Below are 25,076 nucleotides of genomic sequence, written 5' to 3'. Positions count from 1 at the left end.
TGAAAGCTTTAGCACCTCTCATCTGGCAAAGGGATCGGATTAAATAAAATATTGCAGAACTGAGATAAGCAAAGCGTGGTTATGTTGTGTGACACTTCCAAGGTAATATACTTATGTAAAGCAGAAGTTACGATTCTGCTGAACCAAGTGGGGAACAAACGTGAATTGTGAGGCCAGGGGAGGGTAAGGTTGGATACCAGAGCTGGCGGACTCAACACGGTTCGTTGGGCCCAGAGCAGAGGAGCCGAGGGGACGCTTCATGGCGGCATCAGCGCCTCACAGGGGGTGGAGGGGCAGCGCTGAGCTCTGCTCTCTGTGACGGCGACAGGGCCCGAGGGAACGGCATAGAGCTGTCAGGGGAGGGGCAGCTGGGGGTGAGGGAAAGAGTCTGCACCAGAGGGCGGTGGAACAGCTGCCCAGGGCAGTGGGCACGGCCCCGAGCTGATGGAGCTCAGGGGACACTGCTTTCACCCACTGCAGGGTTTGGGTGGTGCTGTGGGGACAGAGGTTGGATTCGATGATCCCTATGGGTCCATTTCAACTCAGGATATTCTGTAATTCTATGATTCTCTGACTGTAGGATTCAGTGCCCACCGGGATCTGCTTCGAGGACCACCAATCACCAAGGCGAAGTTTGCTGAAGACGCTTTGGGTGGCAACTGAAGCTCGTGCATGTACAAAGTAGCTTTCTCATGCTACTTTCCTTCATCTCTGCAGCTTGCTAAGGCAGGGAGAACACAGATCTATGTATCTTTTCTTTTGCCGAGTCACCTCTGACGAAGCTCGTCTGCAAGTAAGGATAAGAAAAAAAAGCGCGTTCCAAACCCTCCACAACCGAAGCAGGCAGCAGCGCAGAGCCGCCTCCTCGCCTGCTCCACGCCGGGCGCTCCGCGGGCGCGGGGCGGAGCGCGAGGCGGGCCGAGGGCGGGAGGCGGAGGCGGAGCGCGGCTGTGCCGACCGGCGGCGCCCCGCGCTGCCCGCTCGCTGCGTGAGCCGAGCCCCGGCACGCTCCGCGTTGAAAAGTGCCGGCGTCGGCGGCGGCTCCCGCAGAGTCTCCCGGCACGGCGGCGCTGCCGCTCCTCTCCCGCAGCCCGACAGCGGGCAGAGCTCCGCCGCGATGTCCGCGCTCCTCCTGGTTCTCCTTGCAGCGCTCTGGGGATTACCGCCCGTCGCGGAGGTGCTGGCAGCTGGAGCCCGCGGAGGTAAGGATGTGCGGCGCGCGCTCAACTTTCCTCTGATGTTGGTATCGTCCCTGCGCACGGGAAGTTTGGAGACGTACAGCTAAGTGGCTGCGGGGGAACTTGGGGTAGTTTAGCTGTGGAGAGTCAGCGAGCCTCAGGAAGGGGAGAGCCGTGCTCCCCCGGGGCCGGTGCTCCCGTGAGGAAGCGTTAATGCGGAGGCGCCGGTCCAGGAGCGCAGCTGAAGTTCCGTCTGGTAACGCTGCCCCGTTGTCGCGCGCCTTGCGTCCGAGCGTTCGGGCTGCGGGCAGCGCTGCAGGAGGGAGCGCGGGGCCGCGGGCAGCGCCAGAAGTTGCAACTCTTCCTCTCCTTAACGAGTCTCCGATCAAAGGCTCCGCCGGGGGTAGCGTTTTGTAGAGGTCTCGGAGCTCTCGTTTTCCCGGGAGAGGTTGGCGTGGAATGGAGCGTTTCTCGAAGTAGTGGATCCCCTCCTGTCTCAGGTGTGCCGAGCTGCCTCGGGTTTCTTCCCTCCGTGCAAAACGGTGCTAATCAGAAGACAGGCTGAGGGGCTGTTGGCAGCCCTTTCCCTTCCAAACTGAACGTAGCTGCGCTGAATGCTGTCGTATCCAGCCTGTCGAACTTAGCTTCGTTTTAGCAGACATACAGTTCAGTTCTCACCATTAGGCACCCAGCTCCTCTCCATCGCGTCCACACCACCTACTAAAGTGTTTACGAACTGCTTGCAACTCGGTGCGGGGGATGCAGAGGGCTCTGCTCTTTGGGGTATGCATTCGTGCTTCAGTTCAACTCCCGAACCCTGCCGGTCCTTAACCACCCAGCTATCAAAGCAGCTCAGGTGATTCGGGCAGCAGAAATGAGACCCAACCAGCTACGGGAGAGAGAGGCATTGCTGCAGCATCCCAAACTTACGTGTTCGTAACGCTGCATCGTAACTATGAGAATAGTGCAAAGGAACGAGGGTGTAATGGCACCTGAGCAGTGTGCTCAGCCAGATGGGAGAGGTTCTTAGAAAACCTTTCAGCTTCACGGAAGGGTACCTATGCCTTACTTCTGTCTGGGAAGATTTGTGGCTGTGTTGTTTGATGGAAAACATTTCAAGAACTTTCTGTGATATTCACAGAATGGTCAGATTATGCTTCAGCAGATGTAGCCTGTGTCTGATCTCATGAATAAGAAGCAAACTTGCAAACATCTTGCAGAATTGTTCTGGAAACTGATTTATCATTCTATCTCCTTTGATGGAGATGAGCAAATATTTCTGAATATTAATTTTTGTTGTGTAAATTCTACTTCATTTTCCCTATATCTCGTTCTCATTACCTTGCTCTGACTTAGTGTTTCACAGAAAAAAAATGTGCTGTCAGCTTACATTAAGATCAATCCTATCTTAAAAGACAGCATCCTTGTAAAGCATACCAGCCCAAAAAGTGGGATAAATCAAATTTACTTAGAATCAACTAACTCATCATATCATAATGTCATGTCTTATCAAAACCGAGTGGAGTACAAATCAAGACTTAAAAGGCATTTTGTTAAAAAAGTCAAATGGTCTCAACATAAAAAGGTTGAGGCATCCAGACAGCAAATTGCATTTGCACATCAGATAAACTTCATGATATACTGCGAAAATTATTGACCATACCAAGCTGATCCTCCTTCACAGGAGGAAATCCTGAGGCACTGAAGTGTGCTGGGTTTAATGTATGTGAGAGGCACTGAAATTTGGAATGCACTGCAGTTTGCCATTGGTAGGTAATAGAAAATTGGGAAAATGTCATGGATTGTGTTAATAGCGCTGTTGTGGTAGCCATGGTAATACTAAATATTAGTGAGTGTTGTAGGGAGAGGTAACACCTATTAGACTGGTGGATGATTTTTAGGATTAAAAAGAAAAAGGAAGAAATAAAGAGAAACTCACTGAAATTTGAAGTAATGAAACCTCTTCTCTAGGTTCCCAGTTGACTGGGAGACTTTCATTGGGTCAGTTCTGTCCTTAGCCAGGTTATAAGTGCTTTATTTTAATGTGTATATGAAAGGAAGAAAAAATAAGATGGAGAAAGAGAGGGAAATGAGATGAAGGAGAATACAAGTAAAGCAGTTTGGGGAGGGGAATAGAGCTCGGAAGGTGATAAGATGAGGATAACAACTGGGTTGTGCCACCTCCTTGGTGCTTCAGTCAGTCAGTCTCCTGAGAAAACTTGTAGCTCCCTGGCAAAGAAGCTGTAATGGTCTCACTAAGGAGCCTGAGAAACCAGGATGGATCTTCAAGTCTCATCTCCTTATTGTGAGAAATAGGGTTGGGAGCGCTGTAGGGTTTGTCTTCAAAGGCTGTCAGATAGTGGTCCTCTACTGAGTGGACAGATGTTGTCTGGGAGCTTGATGCTTGCTGAGTGATGGTGTATAACACATTCCATTAATATTTTAGGGTAATTTTAAGCTTTTAAAGAAGGAAAGACAAATCTTCATGGAAGTGGCTTCTCTCTAGATACACAAAGTCTTCAAAACGTCTACCCTGGTTCCACCTAGGAGAGAATTCACTGTTTTCACAGTGTCCTTTGACCATGTTTAAGTAAGGGCTGGAGATGAATTAGTTAGAAATGCAATTCTCAGGTTCAGGGTTCAGCTGATGTTAATTTGGATTACTCACCTGGTAACAGAAAGAAACCAGGTGAAATCAATCTGTCTTCTCCCGGTGGTGATTGCTGGTGGCCTTCCTTCTCCATCAAGGTGTCACAGCAAGCAGCTCAGGTGGTTTTGCTGCGATCTCCTTATTAATAGCAAAATGCTTGAAACTAAGTGTTGAAACCAAATGCTGCTGCACTTCACCAGCCTGAGCTCTGGCTTAGCAGCGTTAGGAAGTACTCTCTAAAAAGACCCATTTCTATGCTGTACTACAGAGGTGTATGTTCTCATTCTTAATGCTACTTGTGTGCCTTGAACATAGGTGATAAGTACTAGTATTGTACATGAAAAAGAAAAACTTCCAAGGTCGCAGTGACATTCCTATTTATTTATTCCAAAGAACAATGCTGCAGGAAGCACGCTCTGCTATTAAGAACTTATCTGTCATGGGAGAGGCAAAATTACAGGGAAGGGTGGAAATATATCAAGGAATTTAGGACAGTAGTTAGAAGGATGTGCAATAGAAGTAATTAAAGAAATCGAGAGAGATATCCACAAGTGTAATTTCAGTTTTATAGGGCAATCGCTGGTGTATGTTTGTCCTCGATTGGGTATGTGACTGCATGGGCAAAATCCTGATGCTTCTGGAGACTGAGCAAGCCATGTGGTTATGTCTGAAGTGCTGTGCATGTTCCCTTCTGCAGATTATTTTCAATTCAGTTCAGTGATTTTTCGAGCTCTAGTTTAATAAAAGAAAAAGTGTTGCAAATGCACAGTTTAAAAGGGTAATGTTTTGTAGTTCAAAACAAGATGTTTTCTATGAAAGGGCTGTATGTAAACTTGTCCTGTAGCAAGCCTTTTACTAATTTACCATAGAGCTTTGGCAGGTATTCCTGCAGGTTGAAGTAGCTGATCTCTAAAGACTTGCAGAAATTCTTCTTACTTCATACAGCACCTTTCTTTTTTCTAAGTGGTATGTGTAAACTTGAACATATGAATATGTACCTTTATGTTCACATGGACCTCATCTTAAAGCATGTGGCAAAACTTGTGCTAACTTCAATGATATAAGACAGCAGCTTCAAGGTGCTTTTTTCTCTTGAGCTCTGCTATGTCCATTTATCTCCTATTTGGAGTTGAATAAAATAGGATTCTTTTTATTCTACTGATTATAAAGGTAGTAGGTAATTTCAATTCAGAGTAGTGGCTATCTGTAGAGATGCTGCGAAGCTCGATGGTAGAACACTGGTTGTATTACTGTAGCATACTTTGAACCATGTCATTTCATAGTTTTAATGTATTTATCTGTCTTTAATAGTAATGATTCTTCAAATGTAATATTTAAAAAATACTTAGTCATTTTAATGGCACTTAATACATTTTTAATCATAAACAGTGAGGATAAAAATATCAGAACTTGATTATTTTTATGCAAGTCCTGATGACTATTGTGATTAGTGTGAGTTTGGGCTGTGTGTAGGAATTGCAGCACTAGATCCTAAACTTGTGAGTGCAATTAATCCCTAATTGGATTTTTTTTTAATATCATTGCTCACTGACTACATGCCTTCAGTCCAACCCACTAGTGTGTTGCAGTTACACAAGTTGTTTTTGGTCTTATTTTCATTGTTGCTTACAAGTAAGTTCAATTTACTGAATAGTTGTATTGTCTCTAGCTGTTTGGTTGGTGACCATAATGATAAAAATGACCAAGCTGTGTTGAATTTGCTAAATGCAGTAAGGCAAAATCTTTTTATTTTGTATCTATCTGGTTCTATTTTGTTACTCTGTGTCAGTGCTTCCCACCTATAATCATAGAATGGCTTGGGTTGGAAGGACCTCAAGGATCATCAACTTCCAATGCAATAATGTTAACATGGAACTTGACTGGGGCTCTTTGTATTTTTTCATGAACCCTTCCAACGTGAGTATAGAATCTGACATTTATAAAGATCCCTTTGGCAACCACGTTTTTCTCCACAAGTTTGTAATAAATTGTGGTTGTGTTAATACCCAAACATTGCAGTATATAACATACTACTAAGTAATAGGGCTTCTGAAAGATGATGTAATGCCTGTCTTGAAGTGAGATACGCTCTAAGACTTCCATTTCTATTCAATTAGAAGTGGAGTTGAATTCTGAGTTGGAAAAGTAGAGATCGCAGTATTAAGAGTTCTAGATATGATGCACTGTGTTTTGAAATGTGCTCTCAGCATCATCTGATGTTCCTAAACATCTTGTGTATGGCTTTCTGCTGAATAACATGGCCTTCCAGAGGAGGCAAGCTGTTGGAACACAGCTTTGCTTCAGAAGTAATGTACTTCCTTTTTCTTTGTAAGATTGATGCATTTAGAATTATCTATTGCCGTATTGTCAGTAGGACATTCCGTGGTAGCTTCTGTGCGTGACTCCACTGAATGACTTGAGTTTAAAGTGTGATTGGATAAGTGCTTTAGAGACAAATCTTGAACTCCAAGAATAAGAAAAACATGTATAATTCCTCAAGGTTTTCATCAACACGGAGTTTTTAGTAGTAGTTCAGAACCTTTACCATTTCTTTTTTCCTTTGAATGAACAAAGGAATCTCGGAGAATGAAAACATGCAGTTTTCTTTTCTCAAATAGTCGTATGATGATATATTGGAGGGGGAATAGACCATGTACAAGACAAATGCTGATGCAATGCTTTGCAAATGCAGTATTTCTCCTGTGGGCTGTTTTGTCAAGGATGAATTCTTCCGCTCACACGAACACGCGCTCCAGCAAAACAAAAAAATACCCAGTCAGTTTTCATATAATGCTTTGTGATTTCAATTTGCCTGTCTGCAAACTAGCAAAAATAATTGTTGTCAACAGTTTTTAAAATGCAATTTTGATATTGTCAGATAATTCAGGCAGCCATTTATTCTACTGGTATTGGTGGAGAGCGCTTGGGTGTGCACCTGTTGCTCCTGTGACATGCAGCCAAGCATTTTCCTCAAACATGGTTTTTAGGATAATTTTTCAGGCACTGGAAGATGTACCCAAATAGTACTATCTGATGTATCCTTCCAGCATACCTCATTAGAGAGCTGCTATGGTGATGTGCAGACATAAAAATACATATAAAATAGTTACTAATGCAAGGAGATCATGAGAAAAATCACAGTAATTTTCTGGCTGATAGATAGGTTTCCCCAAAACACCTGCCTCTTTCTGCTTGCAAATCCTATGAAGATGAAAGAGGAAGGAGCAAGGTAAGTTCATTGCCATTCTTTTGCATATGCAAACAAGCTGATTTATCTGAAGTATATTGATATTTGTGTAAAACTGTGTGCTTATGAAAGGAAAGCATGCTGTTCAGCAGTGAAACTTCTCCAGAAAAGAATGGCTTTACTTAATTTGTTTTACTATGCTATCAAATAGACCACAGACCTGAGTTAACACAGCTGAAATCAATGTATTCAGTGTTTTTTTTTTGTCCTTAGTGGTAACAGGGCCAGGATTTAGCAATGCAGGGAACTTTGGGTCATTTTATTTAGAATAGCACTGACAAATCTTAATTGGAAGACAAGTTACTTTTTTCTGTTTTGTATTAGAGATTTTATGCAAAAAATAGTTATTTCTTGCAGTATTTCTATTCCATAGTTAGATTCACTTTTGCCTGGGTTTCTTTTATTGAGACCACTTCATATTTCCCAAATCTGTTTTTTAAATATTTGGATAAAATCATGAATGCTGTTCTAGAGGGTTATTACAAACTGAGAGAATGAGTTATTTAATCAATTATTCATTTTTAATAAATATTATGCTGACAATTTCTCATTTAGGGGGAAAAAAAAATCACTTGTTTTGGGGAGATCACTTTCTCCTGAGGTCAGAGAAACATACGGAATTGCAGACAGATCAGTATGCTGCTATGCATGGTCTGCTACTTGGAAGCCATTAGGTTATGGTTGAACTTAGTTGTGTGTGAGGCAGACAAGACTGTCTCATTTTCTAGATGAAGCACTGTACTTATCATTCAAGATGTTTAGTTACTGCTAGTTTTCACTCATTTCAAGTACCTAAGACTCATTAAAAGAAACTTAGAGCACAAAAAACTGCTGAATTAGAGTAATGAAGTACAGTGACAGGGATGTTTAACATAGCATTAAAATTGTGGTTCATCCTGCTTCCTACTGCATGAGCAGGATAAGTAAAAGTAATGAGATGGCACCTGGGTCAAAAGTGAGTAGTATTCTATTCTGAAATCACACAGGTAGCCTTCTAGTAAACAAAATTCTGACAGTGATCCAAAAATCATGGGAAAAGTCTGTTCTTCAGTACTGATGCTGATGTACCATCCAGTTTCTCAATTTATACTAATGTGCAGAGGTGATGAAATAATCAGTGTAGCTGGAAAACCAGCAGTTATGCTTTAGAAACTATTGCAGTTTCACTAAGTTAGACTCCTTGAAGTTCATCTTGTCTGTGGTTTCTTAGCAGCTCTGCATTTCAAAGGGTCTTTGTGGTGTTATCAGTTGACTTCCAACATCTTTACATGCAACTTGTGACACTGCCCTCAGCCACAGAGTTTGGGTGATCCTGTGTGGTGCTGGGGTTTGGACTTGGTGATCCTTACAGGTCTCTGCCAGCTTGGGATATTCTAGGAGATTTCCTATTCTAATACTTGGTGAACCACTGTTCTATTCAGTCGAATGTTGGAAAATGTGAAACCTTGCCTCACTAGAAATAATGTAAAATCATTTATTTTGAGTAATTGCATTGAGGGTTTTTTTTTTGGGGGGGGAGGGGGGGGGGGGGGAAGATCTGCAAGAGAAGTGGAGGCTGAGGACTGGAAGCAAAAGATGGCTGCAAAACTGAATTCATTCTTCTTTGGGTCCACTGAGCCAAGTGGTTTGTACTTATATTTAGATTATGGAAAGAACAGTGAACAACAAATGTTTTCTTTCTGGTAATGTCATGTTATGGTATTCTTAGGAAAGTATTTTAGGCTACCTTGTTAAATTGTGTACAATGGAGATGAAGCAAGATGAGACTATGCAAGTGTGGAAAAAGCTAAGGCGCTATTCTGTGCCTGCAGCTGGTCACCTTGGATTGCTTTTATTATGCTTCTGTGGACAACAAAGCATGGCTACACTAGAGCAAGCATGTACCTTGCAGGTGTTGTCTGAGGCTTGCCTGGCTTGTAGCAGCAATTAACCATATAGGGCTGACATGAGCCACTTCTCTGAGGATATTTTGCATGCATATACATGGATACAGGAAACATTAGACAGGGAGAGATACTACTGCGAAGTGCAGACAAACTAGAGTGCCAGAGGGCCAAGCAAATGAGGTCTTGCACCCTGACCCCAGTGTCCCCATTACTGCTGTGCTTTACACTGGAGCTTGTATCTGGATCAGCATGTGTGTACCGAGCCATCGGAGTGAGGTCCTTCTCTTGGCTTGTTACGTTACATTTCTTTTTCTGAGTTTCAAGGGACTGTGACTTAAACGGTACTGACAGTACACAATATTACCCATTTACTCTGTAGATTATACTCCACTGGAGAATTGATGTCAGCTAATCTGCCACTTCAATATTTTCAGAGACCTGCAAACTGTGTATACCATAGTAGGGCAGGAGAGTATCAGATGTAGGCTTCTGTAACTCCATTTCCCCTAAATTCTAGGTAGGTATGCTCAGATCTCCAACCTTTCTTGCTTGCTTTGTCCTCTGAGTAGCTTTTTTTTCTGTGCAGAAATCTTGTCTGCCATACCAAAGTTTGACTGATCTTTGGGTGAGGAGAAGAGGGTTGGGAGCAGATGGCTGTCAACACAGTGACGAAATTCTGTAATACTGCTCAGATGCAAACTGTGAGGCTCCATATTTAAAACACATTCAAGCAAATAGAACTGCTTATATCTCTCATGCAGTGCAACTTTTGCTGTGGATTATTCTCAATACAATTCGTACATTTCTGTGATAAATTTTCTTTTACTGCTAAAAGCTGAATTCTAACTACTAACCAATTAGTATTCAGCAATGGGTAAAACACTCTGAACCATGCTATGATTTTGTCAGTGAGAATCGTTAAATGCTCTTCAATGAAACCGCACTGATTTGCGTTAATTGGTGGCCTGTCTTTTCACAACGGTATCACGCTGTGACAAATGTGCCTTGCAAAGACAAGGTAATGCAGCTAAACGTGCAGTGACTGCTGCTCTTGTGGTGTTGGCTGGGCTCAGGAGGTGGCCACTGACTCCAGGAGTGCTTAATGTGTGGCCGTGGAGAGTTAAGAGCACAACTAAAAGCATTTACATGAAGTAAGAGCTAAAGAAGTAGTAGGTACAGCACAACCTGAGTTCTGTATTGTTTGAAAGTTGGTAGTTGGGTCTGAGTACTTTAGAAAGGCTTTTTTAATAAAGCTTATGTAGATGTGAAAAGCATGATGTAAGTATGCAAAATTAATAGAATACCTCTCAAAGTTTTATTAATTTTAATTAAAAATGTGAGCGTGCAACAGATCAGTGGTCTTTTTAGCCTCACAGTGGGCAGTTTCTTGCCAAAGGTAGCACGACATGTCCTTGGTGGTCCTAGGGGCAAAGTAGCACTGTGGAGAACTGTATCTTGAAGCCAGCTATTGGGGCTGTGTTATTGGTATTCTCCCCAAAACTATGTTGAACGTGGTTATCTCCAAGCGGTCACCACTGGCTGATCATGCATGCATAAAGCTAACAAGGGAAAACTAATTCTAAGTACTTCTAAATTTGCATTTAATTCCACTCTTCTATTCTGTTTTATGCTTAACAGAAAAGCTGCTGCATCTAAGTGGGTATCTTTGAATAACTCTGTTTAACGTGACACCTGGTAAGCATCCACTGGTCAGGAGCTTTGCATTTATACTGTGAGCAAATGGAGTGGTTAACTTCACTTGTTCACCTTGGATTGCATGCTGGCACCTTGAGTAGACTATCTCACTTATCAAATTTCCAAAACCTCATGCCTGGGAAAACCTCTTATGACTTCAGGAGTCCAGGTGCTGCAGAGCTTATTAGATAGTAACAGCTTTTGCGGATGCAAGTGCCTGTTGAATGTTGCTTTCATTTGGAATTGCAGCCTGAGGGAAACAAACAGCCTAGAAGTGGGTAATGGAAACAGGCTACAAGGGCTACTTGTTAAATTACTGGATTATTTTATTTGGTAGAGAGCAAGAAGGCCATGTCCAGTACAGAAAAACAAACCAAGCCTCCAGCTTTTACTGAGTTTCCACTGTGTTTCTGAACTGAAAAATTTGCTTTCATTATAAGCAGCAGCGTGTGGCATTATGTGAGTATTGTCTTGTGTAAGCCACGGGGAAATCAAGCATCCTTCTTTTCTTCATGATATTGCAGGGCTCCTTCAAGAAGTTGTCGTTGGTAATGAATGTATTAGTGAAGAACTCATCTATGAGCTATATCTAATTTTTTTTTTATAGAAATGAGCGGTAGTGCCCTCTGGGACTTCAGGTACATATAGATGTATTTAATATTCAACTATCTCATTGTAGACTTAAAGAATTACTTTTTGTGACTGATAACTAACGTTTAAAACAGCTCATCTCAATAGAAAAAGCTGCCATTGCTAGGCACAAATGTCAGCAGCATTGCAGTGATGTTTTAATAACATGAAGTAATCTGCCCATACTTCAGTAATAAAGTTACACAGGCTCTAGTTTGCTTTCTTGTCAGCATCCTTCTATTGACACCTTTCTGTCAAGAAGATGAAGTAAAGAATGAAATCTAGCTTTTTTTTTCTCATGTTAAATGTATTCTGCAAAGCTTTTGTGAAATACAAAGACTGTGGACTTTGTAGATAGTGTTTGCATTTGGGACTTGCAGGGAGATTTACGTGAACTTTGTGCTGTGGAAGTGGTTGCCCTTTAAAGCAACCAGAATTATATGAAATAAGCACATTTCTAAAACTGTATTTTGTAGATTAGTTTAGTCTTTAGGCTTTTTTTATAGGGCAGCAGAATAAATTCTCAGTATAAACTGAGATTTCAAAATGGGTGAGTTTGACTGCATGGGTAGACTATATATATATTTCTGGGAAACCTGCTAGTGTTTAAAACAGAATAAAAAGATACTCTAGGAAACTGTCAGGGAATTTTCCAGCTGTAGGTTGAAACTGTCCAACACTGTAGTTCAAAAACTCAATGTTAATTAATAATCATCTTAATCCTCATGATGGCACAAACGTTGGATCCAGTGATAAAAAGAAAACGAATATCTTCAGAGATGTCAGTCTGCTGAGCCACCAAACATCCAGGAGGATATCCTTCAAAAGCAGTAAGTGGGAGGTATGCATATGAATTTCATTAGCTAGTAATAATATGCGTCCCCATACTTGCGGAGGAACACCACTTAAAGCCTGTGCTTTCTGCTGGCCTGGTGGGGCTCGTATAACTCAGAGTTGCACCTTTTCTCTCATCTTCACAGGTTTTTGTGCAGAAGTGGCTGCGGTAAGGTTTTGCAGAAACTCCCAACATCTCTTAAATGAAATACATTTTTTTCTTTAAAAGCAAAATATCTGAAGAGCTGGAATGAGGTAGAGTGCTGCAATAGAGGTTTGAATTTGGATTTTGCTGCGTGCTGATGGCAGATGTGGAGCGGGCTGGCTGTGGAAAGGCTGCTCTTGTATGTAACTCGTCATGGGGGAAAATTCTATTTTTTCAGGGCAGTGATGCCAGAATAAAGGTTAGAGTGGGAGAAGAACCTTTTGTTTTCCTTCCTGTTTTTTGCCCTTAGTGACCCTTTGCTTGCCAGATAAAGGAAGAACAAGAATGCCTTCTGTGCTGGAGGTAGCAGCTCACCATGCTTTGTTTAAACAAAATAATGAGGAAAGACTTAAGCAGATCTTGGCTGTGGCAATATAGCCTTAGGGGTTGAAGTTACACCTGTTGAGTGATGCTAATGTTTGAGCTCACCCAGTAGCAGAGATTTGGAGAGGAGAATTTGTATCCCAGAAAGGATTGAAATATTGCTGAAGAGGAAAAAACTGAGGGGTTTCTTTCTCTAAGTGCTTGCAGATGGACCCTACCCTGTACAGAGCAACAAAAGGAAAGGCTTCCTTAATCTTGCCTTTATTAAATATGTTCTGCTAAAATGTGTTCATCACGCTGTTTAAAAGAACAAGGTTAGAAATCTACTGACAATAAATGAAGATTTATTATATTTGGTGGTGTTGTATACCTAATATGGGATTCAGTACAAACTGAAGTTTGTGAAAGCAGAAAAAAAATGTCCTGGTGCCATTTAATTAACTGTCTGGCCAATATTTCTCCCTTTTTTTATTGAAAAATCTGTACGTTGCAACTGGCTTCAAGTATGCTCTTGGACAGCTCTGCTAACAGCCAGAGAATAAATACAGTAAAATACAGACAGCCTTGCACAGCTCCACACTCCAAATGAACTCATACCTTGAGCTGCAAAAGCATATTTTTTGCTTCAAAACAGAATACGATCATTGCATCTTTAATGAAAATAATTTATTAGAAAAGAATTAACATTTTTTCATTAGCATAGATGGAATATCTCTTAAAGTGTGTTGTGTGGGACAATAAAGAGCAGTGCAAACAGGAGCTTTCATCTAAACTTATGATCCACTTGTTTTTGAAATTGAGTTTTTCCTTTAACCATTTGCATGTTTTGAGGAAAGCCTTAATAAATTACTTTTCTTTAGATTATGGGAAGTAATTTGAGTATTATTAGCTCATTTTGCATATTAAAATAAAGTGTCTCCTGCTAATTTGATTTCCAGTTCAAGTTCTGCAGTTTAAGTCTCCCTCATGGGATTTAACTAGTTACCTTACTACAGGATTAAGATGTGCTGGAGGACAGATGTAAATAATCCATCATATGCAGCTGATACTGCATAGATATTTTTATAATATCTTCCTCTGTTGTTGCTGTGACACTGCAAGTTTTGATAAAAAATACAGGAGCTGGAGAACTCAATTGCTACAGGAGCTACTAGGGTAAAGGAAATTCTGGATTTGTCACTTAGCTTGAAGTGTTGGTGTCCAGTGGGTAGCTTTATGGTTTTTTTAACCTGAAAAAGCTATAATATATATGGCCCAGCTCTTCTTAGAGACCTAGGAAGGTCTAGCAGACATCTCTGGTGTGCTAGTGACCTGCCAAGTGATCATGTTTTGGGGAGATGGAGGCCAAGGGAGAGTTTAAGACAACTGAAAGAGATGAGTCTGAAGTACTAAATTGCCTCCATAACTGCTCTTGCTGTTCCTGCAGTCCTGCTGGTCCAGATTCCAGTGGTAGCTCTTGAGTTGAAAGGTTAATGACTCATTTTCTGAGCAGTGCAGTTTTCTTTCATTTTTCATTTACAATTATCTCCACTGCTTTAAAAACTGAAAGGCACTTCCAAAAAGCGTTGTACTCAGGCGTTATTGCTGTCAATTAAAGTTATTAAATCATACATCTTCACAAATGAAATCCAAATACACCATTAATATGTTTCCGTTGCTCTATTGCCACTCCATTATGGAAGTGACAAGTGAGGTATTGAAGCAGCTCTGGAAGTTGGTGGCTATCTCTGCCTAATGATGAAGATATGCATTTGGATAACATCTTTTTTGGGAATACCCACTTTTTTTTTTTGTTTTATTGAAAGCAAGAGCCTTAAGAATGGAAAAATTTGAGAGGAGGGCATCTACAACCTATGACTGTGGGTTGTTAGCTGCTGGGGCAGAGCTTGGTGTTAAAATGGAAGAGCAAATGTGTTGGTCATGCTTGGCATATAGGGTCAGTAAAAGAAGAAAGAGGCACCTTCAGAGCCCCTGACAGAGAGAGAAGGATGTCACAAAGAAGGTACAAACTGTATGCCTAAGAGGCTGAGATACTGGTGGTGATTTTTGGGGAATGGAGGATGATGAGTGCAAAAGCCAATGTTTTCTTTTTTGCAGCCATTTGATATGGTTTTCATGCTCCGCTGTGAATTCTTTAAATTAGCAATTTCACTTTTCTGTAAGTCTACTGTACTTTGACTATTAACTGAATTAAGTCCCATTATAAATGACATCTTTCCAGCAGTTGGGATACAGGTTAGCACTCCCAAGAGGGACGATTTAATGAGGTTGTTGCTATGACAGCTCAGCTCCAGGCAGCCCGTGTGCTACCTCAAAACACCCTCTCTCCCCTCAAATATTACAGCAACTTCTGTGCTGGGTTTTTAGAACTTTGTTCTTAGTGGGATTCAAATACAGCACTTTGTATTTATATTTTCTCTATAACACAGCTGAGGATTTGACAGTCCACGCTGTTCATTTCTTTTATTTCTGAAATGCTAATAGTAGTATGTGGTTTGACAAGCAAAAGAACAACAAGGTGTTAACTACAGTTATTTCAAAGGATGCTCTAAGGACGAAGTCAACAGATTTACAGAAAGAATAGGTACATATATTGCACTGTTTACAGTGAAGAATATTGGGCCTGTCTTTATGAAATTCACATCAGAGAACATCTCAGTGGATGAAATGAGTTATATGCTTACCAGGTACAGTGTAAACAAGCATTCCCACTATGCTGCTGCCATGCAAGATGGTACAGCTATCTGCATTCAGCAGGAGTTGCCTGTGGTCTGCAGTGTAATATGATGTCTCTATTTCCTGAAGCTGTTAAAGCAAGAAGTTTCTCAGGAAGGCTTTCAGTGCAAGTCTGAAGTAGGTTACTGAGGAGATGTCATGCCTATGGGAGGCAGCAGCTGAGTGGCAGTAGCTCCTTCCTGATCCCCTCTGTAGAGTTGGGAGAGGAGTTGGCCATGGAGGATTCTTGGGCTGGTGCTGTGGCTATATTTGCTGTACCACTGTTGCCTGCCTTTGTCATGTGCCTCCCTGGACAGGAGAGAAGGAGACATCTTCTCTAGAAGTAATTCCTCTCCATCTGTCCCCTTTTCTCTGGCTCTCTTCTCTAATACAAATTTTAGTAAGGTTAAATTTGGGTAAAGGGTTTCTGATCCTAAGACTGAACCCTGATGGGGTCCACAATGTGGTCCTGCTACTTGTAGCTTAAAAAGTAAGTTCGAATTGCTACTTTACAGTGTAATCCCATGAAAACATTCCAGGTTGTGAAAGTTCAAGAGGTATGGTAGCAAAGGAAGCAGCTGCTACTGCAAATATTCCTCTGCTGCTTACCTATGAAATAAGGAGATATCATGTTAAAGCTCAAATGAGCAGTTCTTAAATGTTTCTGCTACTTCAGTCTTTTCTGGTTGTTTTGCAAACTTGAGTTACTCCTCACTTTTCTGCCTCCTCTTCACTCAGCCTTGAAAGTGATTTTTTTTTTTTTTACTCTAAATAAGCATTTGAGTTCATCACACAGAAAGCAGTCCTACTCAAATCTGGCATGACCCATGTACATTACCTTAAACATTGGCCTCGAGTTCATCAGTTCAGTCAAAGTTGAAGAAGTTTATTCCCATTCCATCTGTGTTCACTGTTGTTGTCTGCTTACTTGTGAATTACTGTGTCTCTCCTGCCATGTGGCTGTACCCACCATGGTGCCCGGCCATCTCACTAGCTGTTGGGAACAAACCCTTTTTGTCACTCCTAATCTCAGTGAAATGAAACCCAGGGAGATGCTGAGGAACTGATTATTCCCAAAAGCTTTGCCTTTTTGAAGTTAATGGGCTTAAAAGATTCTGGCTTGCTGCTGCTTTAGAAAGAGTGTGCTGTAAAGATCTGGGCTTCTTTTAATTTTGTTGTAAGTAAAATACCTTGGTGCTGAAGAGTAAAAAGGGCTTCATTGTGTTTATTATGCTGCTTTACTAGGCCTGCAAGTACACCAAATTCTTCTGTAAATGCAAAATCATTGAACTGTATCCAAGTTGCATCAAAAGATGCTGATGAGAACATTTGTTACCAGAACTTGCAGAGAACTGTAATGGTGTTTGCCATAAGGGTGTGTGTCCCAGTTCGGTTCTGTGACTGAAGGGGAGAAGTGCAACTGTTGTATGTTTTTAATGATGGGTAATAAATTTGGGTATCTGGCACAATATTTCCTGTTCTTTGGCTGCTTTTGCTATTATGTCACCCAGTTTTGTCCCCTTTGCAAAGAAAGTGAGTTAAAGACTAATAGGTGTCCATCCCTCTCGCCCCCCCAAAAAAGCCAACTTCACAATGCTGCCTCATCCCAATAATAACAAAAAAAAGCACAACCCAACAGAACTCAGCACCCGGGATGTGCACTGACAAAATGAGACCAGATGCAGACAGGAAGGCACATGGTACAAATTCTGGCTTCTCACTATGAAGATTGCTGAAAGAAGAGAAAACGCGCTGTGATTTATTTTCACAGCAAAAAAACTGCAAGTGGAACAAGAAGTACAGAAATCTCTGTTAATACAGTTTATACTTAGAACAGCGTGTCCTCCTTCACCACTACTCTTGGTTTAAACATAACTAAATTAAACTGGTCTACCAGCAGTGCTGCTTGAGCTGTGGTCTGAGCCCTTGCTAAATGAACATCTAACACTTAATTTAATGGTAATCATGCAGCTTCTTGAAAAATATGTTTTTCACTTATTATATTTGTTTGGTAGTTATCTCCATGTGTAATAATATCAAATTACTATGCTGTCTCTCAAAGTCCTAAATCGTATCATTCTTGCACAGACCAGAAAATTACTTGTACTTAACAAAGATATGTTTATCTGTATGTATACGGTGGATTTTAAATTGAACAGTTCCAGACATAATTTTCCTAATATTGGTTAATCCATCTTTAATTAAAATGTTAATTGCTAATCCACATATTACACATAGAAAAATCAGCCTACAGTAAACTGTGACTTATTTGCACAAGGACGAAAAATGTGAAATTACATGGCAATCTGCTCTTCAGAATGGCAACATGAACGTCTTTATGATAACCAACTAAAAATATGTTAAGATGGCTTGAATTGTTTCCCACCTAGAAAGGAGGGAGGTAACTTAGTGCTGGCTAAAAATTCCCTCTTCAGACAAAGTAGGGCCTGAAATACCTTTTTTATTTCTAATATTTTTTTAGGGAATTTGCCCAGAATGGATTACTGCAGTGCTGCAGCTGTACTTGTTTCTCAGCTAGAATACTCTGCTGAAATCCTGTCTTCTATGTTTTTCAGAACAGAACTCCCTCTGTCCAAGGCTGCATTTCAGAAGTCAGACCCAGACAATCTTGCTTTCTAGCCAAGGGTTACAGAAGGTGCTTAGCTAGGTGGGGGTTATGCTTGCTGTGGGTTGCTAATGCCTTTTCTCACACTGTTTTTTTTTTTTTCAGAGCTGTTATATTCAAATCAGACTCTTGAAATCATACAGGATTGCAATCCAAGTCATATTAAGAAAAGAGACTTGCCTATAGAATGCCATCTGTTGATTTTCTATTTAATTAGAGAATTGGTTTTCATAAATCTGTCTCACTTACCCAAAGTATATACTTGTAGGTAGGCTTCTAAAAACATCTGCACTTTTTCCTAAATCCTGACAGGAGAAACAACCCCAAAAAAATCCAACCATGTACAAATTTTGAATACTGCTAAATGCTGCTTAGCAAAAAGCATGCCTACTAATTCCACCAATCTTCACAACGTGTTCCTATTTGGGGTTTGTCTCAATACCACTGGAAGGGTTTGAACTTTTGGATTTCGGATGTGCTTTTTTGATATTTTTTTAACCTGTTCATTTTCCATCAAAGGAGGTCACCTCTTCACCTTTCTTTTAATCTTTCCTCCCATTCAGACCCTGTATTCCAGTGTTCTTTCCCACTTGTGAAAGTCACTTAATCTCTGTTTGAACCTGTTCCTTCTCTGCTCCAGCAGCACGGCTTCTCTTAGCGGGTTCATCCAAATGGATCAAGAGGAAGATGCCTTTGACACTTCTGTACCAGGAGGATGCAGAAGCTCCTTGGATGAGAGCTATGAAAGAGGTTATTTTGGGAGCAGTATGGATTTGTATGTATTGCTTTGGCTTGGTTTACAGTCACTCTGTCTTTGAAACGTGTTTGAATATATGCTATTGATGCATGAATAATACTGCTATTTATAACTTGTTTTCAGGCAAGAGAACTGGTCGCTGCCACCAGGAGTGTCACCCTGCCTGCATGGAAACTGCGTTCATTTCAGTTCCTTACAAGGCCAGAACAAGAATTTAAAAATAAATATATGTAATAAAAAAAATGAGCAAACTCGACTAATTTTCAAGGTAGGGTGGTGATTATGAGCTGTGCCACTTGGTCAGGCAGAGCCGACCTGCTCTGGTGAGCCCACAGCTCCCTGGGAGCTCTCATCTTTTCCTTTTCTGAGTCTTTAAATAGTGACAGAATGTTGTGCTCCCTGGTGCCGCTGAGCTGCCCTACCTCCTGGTATCCTAATGTTTGTGACCGGGCTGAAAACAGTTCTTCCCCATGGTCTCTTAATTTCTGGTCTGTGGGCTGCAGGCAAGTGGCTGGGGCTCTACAGCAAGCTCGTTGTGCCTGTGTTATATTACTTCCTCTTCTTAGCTAGGCAAAGTAGATTAAGAATTATTTCTTCTTTGTCTTGTGCTGTAGGCTACGAATAAAAGCTATCGAAGACAAATCTGCTATTACAGGGATTGTCTATGGAAAAAAACGGGTTGAGTGACAAGGTCTGCGATCACTGAGGGTGCAGAAACTAACGCACGCGTTAAACTGATCTGCACGAGTGATTCCCGAAGTCATTATGCAGTGCATAATCTTCTAAGTGAGGGGTTATATAACGAATGCTTTCTAGGAATTGTACATTTTTCTCCTACATTGCCTTTGCAAATTTTTTAACCACCTCTTCCAAAGTGGATCAATTTTGTCCCATATAAACGTTGAGACTTCTTTTGTATGTTGAGCCGGGGTGTAGGAACAGGGGTGTAATTAGGAATAGAAACAGCAGATAAATTGGGGTTTGTCCTCAGACAAAACGAATTGTTGTGCTTCTAATACCACCTCTTATTTTAAATGGGCAAAGCATTAGGGAGGAGGACAGGGGTGAACTGATGACAAAGCAGTTGGAGTAGATGCTTAAGGAGAGTTAAGCCTTTTGTTATGAGATAGAAGAGAAGAATATGGGCACTCAGGAAGTGCTTAGTGGGCAATAGGAGTCCTTAAGTTGAAGCAAAAAGAGGATCGCAGTGAGGTGGTTCTGTGGAAGAAAAGAATGAATGGAAAGCGGGAGTTGTCCTTAATATCACTGGAGCGTTTTCTTTCTTTCCTTGTTCTACATAAGCAGACTCTCTGGATCTGCGAAGCTCTCACATTTACCTTTCAGTAACTGTTCCTACAGTGTCAATTTTTTCTTTTACTGAACTGCCTTTAAAAAAAAAAAAAAAGCTCTAAGCTAAAGTTCAGCAAACCTTCTCCTCCAGTAAAGACTGTTCAGTAAAATCGCAACCGTGTATTTCTAGGTCCTGAGCCATCTATCTGACTTTTACATAGATGCAGGGTGAGACCTGCTTGAAAGAATGGAAGGACATCCAGTGGACGTGATCTAGCTGGTGTTTTTCCTTTGCATCTTTTATTTGCCCCATCTTCCCCAATACTTTCAGAACGTACACTTTTTGATGAAGCACAAGTGTTTCAGCGATGCTCAGTGCATCTCTAGTGCATGAGCCTTCTCTTTGTATCGCGTTCTTGCCATGCCTATTTTAAAGAGAACCTTTATAAAGCTGGTTTCTAATGCCACACCAGTAACTTCATTATTTGAAAGCCCGTGCAAAAACCCACGTTAATGTACTCAGTCTGCCATGGGTGAGTGCTTATGCACTTGTTTTAGCCCAGGGCTCTCTTTTCAGTTCCCTAGTTAGCCAGTTTCTTCTCATTATTGTCTTAAAGATCCCACTACCTTTGTTTTTAATATATTCCACTTGTTGCAAGGAAGTCCCATATTAATGGAAATGGACGCACAACTCTTGCAAACCCTCAAGACTTGAAACTGAGTGTGGCTGTAGAAGAGTATATGGAAGCAATTTCTCCTTCTAGAAATCTAATAATTGTGTTCAAATCTCTTCAGTGGTGTAGTGATACCCTATAAATGCCTTCCCACTGTGGTGACTTCTAGTTCGGTTTCAAAAACTTGGCTTATTTTAAATGTCACTATTAATAGCTTTCTGTGGACAAAATAAAAGATAACTCTGTTGGATATCCCAGTTAAGCAGGGTACCATGTTTACATTGGGTTTCTGCCCAGCAGCTGCTTATGCTGAAGTGCTACGAAGAATCCATGAATTAATCACTGTGTAACCATGGGGACAAGTTGCGTTGATATTCACCCCAAGTGAGTGTAGTCACCATAATGTGATCTGTAGATACAAGTGACATCATTCTTCTGCAGTTCGGTGTGATTGTGGGTAATAAGGTCCCAGTTTCTTGACTGCTTTGGGGATGCGCAAATGCTGCTGTTGCTGCCTTACTTTGGAAGAGGTAAAGAAAATTTGAAAGTGCTACTTAGTCCATTACAGCTCCTAAAGGTGTGTCTGAAATGCAAAATTAGCTTCCATGTGTGTACATGCATAATGGCAGTACTGTGCTTCAAGGTACAAATTATATGGTGACACGTGCACATTTTCTGAGTAAAAGGTGCAGGTAAAAAAAAATGATGGGTCAGCATTAGAATAAAATCATGTAATTGGATTTTCTGTATTTATCTTTATCTTGTGAGATAATTGCCTCATTATAGGCTGTAGATTCTGATTTTTATTATATCAGTGTTTATCAGAACTACATGTAGTTTCCCAGAAAGCTGTAACCAGTCATAAAAGCCCTTTGGATGCTCAGAAATAGCTATTAAGAAAGGAATAGTTGAAATACAGAAGTGTATGGGATATTGGGAGAAACAGCCATTTCAGGAGGGGCAAGGACCATTTTGTGGTTAGGTTAAGTTAATAACACAACTTCAGTTAACTTGGTCCTACGCTTAGAGCTCATAAAGACACCCATGGGAATGTATGAATTAGTTTCTCTTAATTGCATTATTTAATTTAAATGTTTAAATTGCCTTTCTGATTTTAATGCAGCTATTATTTATTTATTTATTTATTTTTAAGGAAACGCTTTCTATTTGGGATTTGCATGTGTGTGCTCGCTGCTTTGGTTCTCCTCCAAAGATCTTTTCTTTTTCCTCAGAAAAGATAGTGAGAATTAACGTGTTGGCAGAATCCAGCCATGACTTCAGAGAGAGTTGTGAATAATGAATGCAGGGTCTTTCTCTTGCTTGCAGTGGCAGTAAAACATTGGCGAGCATTATATTAAAAACACTGCATGCGTACCTACGCCCCTAAAAAGAACACCTGAAGTGCACAGATCTCCAACCCTGATCAGCCAATGTGTTTTGAGAGTGGACAGATGGGACTTGACTTGATGCAGAGTTTTGCATTGCCTCAAACAGCTCTATGTGCGTGCTGCTGGATCAGGGCTTCAGTGCTCCTGGGGAAGAAACTAAGTTGGCTCTCAAACAGAGATAGCTAAAAGATAAATACCTAAGGAGGGAGAGGAAACCTGCTTTTTTCCTTACTCTCTCAGCATGAGGTCGTGTAATTCCCGATGCCCCTTTGGTCTGGAAGACAAATCTATTGGATGTGGCTAATAGCCGCTTTAACGGGATTCTGGCAGGAACAGACAGGAGTTTGGTTTGCTCAGCCTAAGGGAACCCTCTTGAAGCATCCTCTTCTAGAGTCAATGGGAGCTTTGTCATTGACTTAAAGATTAAGGGGTTCAGTAAGGTGAATTGACTTAAATCGAAGTGATTTAGCTGTGATTTAAACCAACAAGCAGAAAACTTTGATTTAAATAATTGATTTCAATCTTATTGTGAAATTTATAGTTTTAGCTGTTTTCAAAGAGGCCAATTCCTTGACTGGGGATTCAGTTCAAATGTAGTGATTTGGGACCAAATAGCAATGTAGCCAATGTATTTTATGATAAGTAGTGAAACGTTGCTCTCTCTCCAGTTCTGTGTCTTTTCCTGACCAGGTCCTTATTCAAGTTCTTGCAAATTTAGGTGATGTTTTAAGTCCTATGATTTACTTAAATGTTGACTAATTGCTAAGCCACATTAGTTCTTATATGCCTTTGTAAAACTGGACATGATTCAATTCTGATTCTGTGTACTGTTTACTCGCCATTTGGATTTGATTTCTGTGGACACTAGAGGGAGCACATATTGCTTTAAGAAGGGACAATTTTTTTGTCCTGTCAAAGTATGATATAATCTGGCAACAGTATACAACAATATCCAGGAGTATGTATGATATGAAGTCACGTTTGTGTCTCTCAGGTAATTCATCAAGGGGGAAAGCATGCAAAAGATGAAGGTCACTTTATAGGAAATCTATTCTAGATAGTGATAATTCTATAGATTACTACCACTATTAGTGGGGTTTCTTCCCCCATCTCCCTCTGTTTAACTGAAGTTGACGTTTAACTGAGTTCCAATTATTTCATTAATACTATATACATGTTAGGGAATATTTATTGGTTAAAGTATTTCTATCTCTTATGATTTTATTGACTTGTGTTAAAATGCATTGATTTTTGGCTGAAGTACTTGTTTCAGGGTAGATGCAATTGTTCTTGTAGGAGTGCTTTGCAGTCAGAGTTCTTATTTTTTCAACGGATACATTTCCATTGAAAAACAAATTGAACATTTGAAAAGATTAAATGGATGTTAGTCAAGCATCCTGTTCTCAAACATGCCATTCTTTCTTCTAATGTGTGAAACATGACACCTGAAAGCATTCTTTCTAATCTTACTCCATTAATGTATATAATAGCACATCAGCTTAATGTATATAATAGCAGATCAGTTGTCATGTGTTTGCTTTATTAAAATGTTTAAATTTGTGATTCCTGACTGTCTTAACTCAGGGATAATGAGGTTGATTGAGTAATACCTATTTAATTTCTCTTACCTGTGCAATGTAATTGGAGTGAGATGTGAATGGATCATGTTTAACCTCCCAGCAAACAAGAGCCCTCAAGCTTCTGGTCTGAAGCAGTGCTATCAGCATCATCAGTGATAGCAGGTAATCACTTGCACCTATTGATCTGACATGGAATTCCATCACTTCTGCCAGGTGTAATGTAACCCCTTCAAAGCCGTCGGTGGCTGAAGTTGCTGTATTCAATTTTGTACCTCCTTGTTCTGCATTTAAATTATTTTTCATGTCTCTCATGACATAGAATAAGGAGCAGCATTCTTTGTCATTAGCACACAGTGAATTTGATAGCCAGTACTGGAAACCAATACCCCTTGCATAAGAGAGGCTTTCACCTTTAAATCAGAATCAAGACCAAATACACGTACTGATGTCTATACAGCTTTTTTTCCAACAAGTTAGTCTTCATGTGCAATTATATCCAGTTTTTTTTACTGTGGTCCTCAGCGAATATGTGATAACAATGCACATATATATATTCAGAAGGATATTTCCCCTTTCGTGTTGAAATCTATGGAACAGGCTGTGACAGAAAATCTGCAGTTACTTTCTGTACTGCTAACCCCCCCCAGTTTTCCACCAGCCTTCTCCCATCAGGAAGAGCTGCTCTTGCCCCCTTCTCCATGACTATTCTGTAGTTCAGTTTTCTGACAGGTTTATGTCAGAGACGACAGATCTGTGGGAATTGTAGATGTGATTATTCTGGCTGAGCTGAGTGCCCCATGTCAGCAGATGGAGCTCTCCTGGACCTTGGTCCTGTTGCCAACCCCAAACTGGCTTTGCTGGCCAAGCCATGCTGCCAGCCTGCTCCCACACCTATAAATAAAATGTGTTGTTTGTGCTCTGTGTTCCTCTGCTCTGCAGTGGGCTGGCCAGGCTATAACACAAGTGAAGCAAGCAGGTTTATAGAGCTGTTACTTCTGTAAGGGAAGCAATGCAGCTCTGTGCTGCTGCAGTTGGTAATGCTTGGTGATGTGATAGAGGGTGGCAAAGCCCTCCTCTTGCTGCCTTCCTCTTGGTACGTCTATGTCCAGAGTGCCATGAGACTGAAAGACTGCCCAAAATACATGTTATTAAGCCAGCCTCATTTTTATCAAATTGTTTGATGCTACTTCTGATTACCTGTTAATAAGATATGTATCATATATATGTTGTGGAAATATTGCTTTACATACATCTTTCTTCTGAAATTAGCTATTTTCTTCTCTGTGTTTTGGTGCTCAGCTATCCCTAAATCTCATCTGATTAGTAGGTTAATATTCAAATTCTATTATGACTATTCATGTAAGCATAGGATTCATTTTCCTGCAGGAGTCTGTGCA

The 25,076-nt window shown here is 40.8% G+C and overlaps 1 protein-coding gene and 1 long non-coding RNA gene across 8 annotated transcripts in view; both read left to right on the top strand.

Moving 5' to 3' along the window:
• Nucleotides 1–933: 933 nt before the first annotated feature.
• Nucleotides 934–25,076, top strand: part of LRP1B (LDL receptor related protein 1B) — a 581,170-nt gene continuing 557,027 nt past the window's right edge. For all 7 annotated transcript variants that reach the window (XR_005861415.2, XM_040703826.2, XM_422146.8 and 4 more), the window contains exon 1: nt 934–1,202. Coding sequence is in view for 6 of the 7 variants with exons in the window: in XM_040703826.2 (XP_040559760.1) it covers nt 1,118–1,202 (85 nt within the window). In the remaining variant the exon portion in view is untranslated. The remainder of the gene's footprint in view (nt 1,203–25,076) is intronic.
• Nucleotides 15,456–20,136, top strand: LOC121111342. Its single transcript, XR_005861417.1, has 2 exons — nt 15,456–18,765; nt 18,871–20,136. It is a non-coding gene; the product is annotated as an uncharacterized LOC121111342 (long non-coding RNA).

This window comes from Gallus gallus, chromosome 7 (genome assembly GCF_016699485.2).
Source record: "Gallus gallus isolate bGalGal1 chromosome 7, bGalGal1.mat.broiler.GRCg7b, whole genome shotgun sequence".
NCBI classification, from domain to species: domain Eukaryota; kingdom Metazoa; phylum Chordata; class Aves; order Galliformes; family Phasianidae; genus Gallus; species Gallus gallus.
Note: the sequence above shows the minus strand (reverse complement) of the source record. Positions and strands in the feature narration are given on the sequence as shown.